The sequence below is a fragment of the Mesocricetus auratus genome, unplaced genomic scaffold (genome assembly GCF_017639785.1).
Source record: "Mesocricetus auratus isolate SY011 unplaced genomic scaffold, BCM_Maur_2.0 Super-Scaffold_4256, whole genome shotgun sequence".
NCBI classification, from domain to species: Eukaryota; Metazoa; Chordata; class Mammalia; order Rodentia; family Cricetidae; genus Mesocricetus; species Mesocricetus auratus.
The window spans coordinates 66837056-66842343 of NW_024429182.1; the positions used below are offsets into that span (position 1 = coordinate 66837056).

Sequence of the window (5288 nt, forward strand, 5' to 3'; positions counted from 1 at the left end):
AGAAGAGTCTCCAGTTCAAGGAGAATTTTTTTGTCTCCATTTCCCAAGACAGGATGTGCAAAAAATAAAAATAAAAAAAAAAGAAAGAAAGAAAGAAAGAAAAGCCTTGACCCAACCCAGACTCTTGTAGACCCTGGACAGATCATTGCTCATCTTTGAACCTCGTTTTCCTGGTCTTTGAAACCGAGACTGTAGTCCCAGGCCACGCCCACCTCACAGGGATCCTTAGAAAATCAAAAGAGAGTGAGAAAGCCCCAGGGTTTTGTAAACTGTAAACATACAGAGTCTTTAAAAATTCGAAGTAAATGGGCCTGAAGACACCACTGTGGCTCACAGATGGTGCATGAGATACGGCAAGCATCATTGCGAAGTGATCAGGCCTGGCCTCAGTGACATCTTCAGGTCAAAGACAGATGGCAAGTGCTCCAAGAGAAATAAGTAAACTTCAGTCAGGTAGATGTGTGTAGAGGGAATACTCGAGATGGTAGCCTCCTTCGCGCCCTTCACGAGTCTCCAAAGGATGGAAGGATGCTCACGCAGCTTACGACCGTGACCCCTCGAATCGGGAGCGCGCAGTGGCATGCGAGCGTTCCTCTGGTCCAGGGCAGCTGCCACCGCGCCGCGCGGGATAGTCCCGAGGCGGCTGCGAACTCGCTCTGCACGTGGCAGGGGTCTGGCCAGCGCAAGTGCCAATCCGCAAGCAGCCCCCCGCTGCTCTCCCGCCCCGCCTCCTTGCCCCCCTTTCCAGCTTCACTTGGCGGGGAAAATCCAGTTCTAGATTGGAGCGCTGTGACCGAATCACAGCCGAAAGCAAGCCTGAGTGCGCCCATCCCCAACCACGCACAGCCGGCCTCCGGTCCGTGGGAGGAGGGCATGCTGGCATGGCAGGATGGCGGGGCCAAGGCGGCCCCTTCTCACCACAAGATTTCTTTCTCTGTCCTGGACATCTTGGATCCGCAAAAATTCACGCGAGCTCCGCTCCCGCCGGTGCGTCTAGCTGTCCAGGAAGCCAAGAAAAGTTTGGTGGAGGTGGAAGCAGGGGAGGACGCCAGCCCCGGGTCGCAGGAGACCCCTGGTAAGAATGCGAGGCGGTTACAAGCTAAGATGGTACCCGAGTGTGTGGAGTAGTCAAGGTCTGATGAATGGCTGCTGGTGGCCTGGGAACTAGAGAAGGCGCACCCGTGCGGGGGCGACGTGAAGTACCCCTCCCCTTGGAAAAGGAAAGAGGCAGGAATGGGGCTGAGATTCCAGGGTAGGTATGTGCCGCATTCCTGAACACCTGCTCCGTGAATGAGCTGAACGCTACAGCTCTGACTACACATCTAACGGAAATGTATCACCCTGTCCACGTGTTAAAACCTGGACTAGGAGCTGGGATAAAGGTTATGAAAACTCCTTCCAAGTATATAGTATCATTAACACCACTCCTATTTTATGGATGAGTCAACCAGGGCCAGGATTAGGTGCTGATTTTCAACCACTTGGAAACACCTGCAGAGTCCGTGCCTTCTCCTTTCCCGGACCTAACCGGGCTGTGGGTGGGCAGACAGGAAGCTTTTGGTGCTTTCTCTTCTAGACCATTCCAATTCCACCTCATCCTTGAAGTTGGTGGGCATCAAAGGAAGGGTTCAGGAAAGTTTGTGGCTAGAAGGATTTAAGACAGAAGGGTTCATGCCGAATGGGACAAGAGCATGGGATTCCTTGGAGGGACTCCGAAGGCCTAGGGACTACGGTCCTGGGGGAAGCTGTATGCAGCACAGTCCTGTGCTCCTCGTTTCTAAGTTTGGCAGTGATTGTCTCGGGCCCTGACGTCTCTGGTGGCCTGGTTTGGGTCCCGGTCCTGAGCCTGGATTAATTGTTTGGATGGTCTCTCCCTGCCGTGTTCCCCTCCCCCTGTCCTTGATCGATATTCTATTACTGGCGACTGCATATCTCCTGCCCGCAGCTTGCAGGTACTGACTTCAAACCCCCTTTCCCTGTCTGATCCTAATATTGTTCGATTAAAACTTACCTTTAATAGATGACATCTATCGATCAGGCCCCGGACAAATCTGAAACTCTATTAACAGGGCCGGAGAGAGAAGATGGGAAAGGGGGGATTTCTCTTTTTTGGGGGAGGGGGACTTAATAACGTCTTTTTTAATTGCTAGGAGTCGTCGCACACCAAAATAGGCTTCTAGGGACTGGGGAGATTCAATAGTAAACGCACTTGACATTCCCATATCGTAATGCACTGCAGATAACTCTCTTCTGGGCTTGATAAAGTCAGTATACTTTCTTGATATGGGGTGCCATCCAACATGCACTTTTTGGGTGCCTACGTAAGTGACAGATTTGTAAAGGGCAAGAGAATACCGCACTTCTGAATCTGCTCCCTATAAAGTGCGGATTGGGGACAGAAGAGGGCGAAGTGGGGGAGAGTGGCAGAACTGGGAGTTGGATCTAGGGGAAGCTGAAAGCTCTGGAGGAGGACTAGAAGGTTTGGGGATGCGGGCAGGTAGAGTTGTTACGGGCTTCTGGTCACCATGCCCTTCTCTCTTAGATGCCGCGGGCGGAGGTACTGGCCCCTCGTCCCCTCTGGAAGGTTCCGAAGCGGAAGAGGAGGAGGAAGCAGAGGATGCGGGGCGCGCGCAGCGGCGGGAGCGGCCGAAGCGCTGGCAGGGGGTTCACGAGGGTTCTCCAGAAGCAGGGGAGGTGGCAGCGGGAGCAGGGGAGAGCGGCGCGGACGGGCTCCCAGCGTCCCCCGGTTCCCCCGGCTCTCTGCGGTCCCGGCGCCGGCGATCCGAGCCTAGCTGCGCCAAGCCACGGCGCGCGCGCACCGCCTTCACCTATGAGCAGCTAGTGGCCCTGGAGAACAAGTTCCGAGCCACGCGCTACCTGTCGGTGTGCGAACGCCTGAACCTGGCGCTGTCGCTCAGCCTCACCGAGACGCAGGTCAAAATCTGGTTCCAGAACCGCAGGACCAAGTGGAAGAAGCAGAACCCGGGGGCCGACGGCGCAGCACAGGCGGGATGTGGTACGCCACAGCCTGGGACACCCGGCGCGGCGGCGGGGGCCTGTGGCAGTGGCACCGGGAGCAGTCCTGGCCCACCGGTTCCGGGCGCTCTGCCCTTCCAGACTTTCCCCACCTATCCCGCGACCAACGTCCTCTTTCCTTCCTCTTCCTTCCCACTGACGACAGCCGCCACTGGGAGTCCCTTCACTCCTTTTCTTGGGCCCTCCTATCTGACCCCTTTCTATGTCCCACACCTATAAGCCCGGTACTCCAGTCGGATCGGGATTCCCGAGTGTTCAGTATGGTGGTGTGGATCCCTGCTTCACCGAGGGGCACTGACCGCCCCCTCCTGGTGTGCTGGTGTCTGTGTGCCCCTTCCCTCCAGCGGCGGGTGACGCCACCAGAGGGCGAGGAGAAGACACCTGCTCTACTCCAAATCACACAGGCCACTGAGGGGTCGAGAAAGTGTTCAGATTAAGCTAACTTAAAATCTTCCAGCTTTTGGACGTCGCTCTTCACTTTCATTCACTTCCAGGGCTCTGTTTTTAAAAGGTCCGGGTATTCAATACCAGGCCAATAAGGGTTCCCAGGATGGAGATAGGGGGGACTCAAGATGCCTTGGGCACCAGCTGGTAGCACCAAAGACTGAATATTTAAAGATTCCAGTACATTCAGAGAGGAAGAACTTTCCTTCCTGGTGGTGGAATTGGCTCAACACAGTACTTCCTCTCAAATCCTGAACAAAGCTGAAGCAAGTTGGACCCAAGGTAGATGCAGCTATCGAATGGACTGTTTTCAAGATGTGTAACTCAGCATTTCTAGATCTTCGTTTGAGATTCAGGCTTGAGCTAGCTACTGATGCTAACAGGCTGCCTGGCTTTCTGTGTGCACACTCCATGTGTGCCAGAAAGTTTTTCAGCGTTGTGCCTAGACTGACCTGGGCAAACTCTTACCTAGCAGATTTGAGAACAGCTTGGACGGACTACAGCAGTGCCCTAAATGCAGAAAAAGAACAGTAAGGGGAGGGATGACCCAAAGGCTATGGTGAAGTCTGTGTGTGAGCTGTTGTGATGTGCTCATCTGTCCATCCTGCATCTTCATGGACTTTCAGACTGACAAGTAGGAGCAGAGCAAGCTCCCCCCGCAGGCATTGCAGTCAGGCATGACAGTTTTCAAAGCCCAATTGTAACATTCGGAATACCTGAGATTCTGACTTGAAAACAATTCTTGTTCTAAATAGGTTTTTGGTTTTTTTTTCCTTCCCTCCTCATGACCGTGAACAAGCAAAAGTTGTAAGGGGCTGGGAAAGAAATACTTGCCAAATACAAAGAGCTGTTGTGGAGACCAAAACCTTGTTGGGCTCAAGGATATGGTTGTTCTAACTGCTGCTTTCTTTCCCTGTTAAAACAAAGCAAAGGTAGTTTGTGAAGCTCCCTTGCTGGTTTTATTTGAAATACTAGTTTTCTGTGTTATTTGGTCTTGTAGTCACACCTCAGTGACCCAGATGACCCCATCTCTACCGTATTTTGTGTTCCAGCCTTACTTTTTTGATAGCTTGAGTCCAGCCAACACCTAAATGGATGCTGTATTCCTTACAATTACTTGGCAGCCTGTACCATTAAAAAATAAACTTAATGGTCAACAGCTTTAGATTAAAAACACACACTGGAATTATGAACATTATAATCTTGAAATAATTAGCTTTATTATTGTGAGGAATGATAGCAAATATCGCTCCATTCTTCAACTTAAATGACGACTTCCATGTTCTGGGACTTGATCTGTGAGTATGAATTATTTCATTGTGCATTTGATAATTTGACTTTTCCCCTTCTGTTCTGAAGAATAATGTCCCCAAACACTGCATCGTAACTTCTCAATGGATAGTTGGTGCCAGACGAGATTAGAAGTGGAGTTACTACAGTAGGGAGTATAATTTTATTCATGCTGGTAAACTGTCCGCCAGTGACCACTTGTTCTCAACAACAGCATCCCTGGTCTGTGAACAGATACTTCAAATGCTCTAAGATAAGATCTGGACAAGGAGGTCAAATTCCTGTACTGAGTGGGAAACATTTCACTCCAGCTCTCCTAGGGCCGGAACATAGACTTCAGAGGAAGTGGAGACCTAGCCTTGTGATGTCGCTGAAACCCTTCCTCATTCTACACTGTCAGAGGGTGATATCTGAAGTGTTTGACTTTGGACTTCTTTAAAAGGCCCAGCAACGATCCGACTAACTCCTTAGACTTGTTTTTATTGATATGGTGGCCTAATAAATTCTTTTTGTAATCA

At 51.3% G+C, this 5288-nt stretch overlaps 1 protein-coding gene across 1 annotated transcript; it reads left to right on the forward strand.

The window, feature by feature from the left end:
- Positions 1-829: 829 nt before the first annotated feature.
- Positions 830-5288, forward strand: Nkx1-2 (NK1 homeobox 2). The gene is made up of 2 exons (XM_005064287.3): positions 830-1075; positions 2543-5288. Exons 1-2 carry the CDS (start codon positions 874-876, stop codon positions 3253-3255), a joined length of 915 nt encoding a protein of 304 aa, XP_005064344.1. The 5' UTR covers positions 830-873; the 3' UTR covers positions 3256-5288.

Coding starts and splice junctions, on each gene's coding strand:
- Nkx1-2 (XM_005064287.3), top strand. CDS start 874: ATGCTGGCATGGCAGGATGGCGGGGCCAAGGCGGCCCCTTCTCACCAC. Junction 1,076..2,542: donor CGGGTCGCAGGAGACCCCTG/GTAAGAATGCGA, acceptor CTTCTCTCTTAG/ATGCCGCGGGCGGAGGTACT.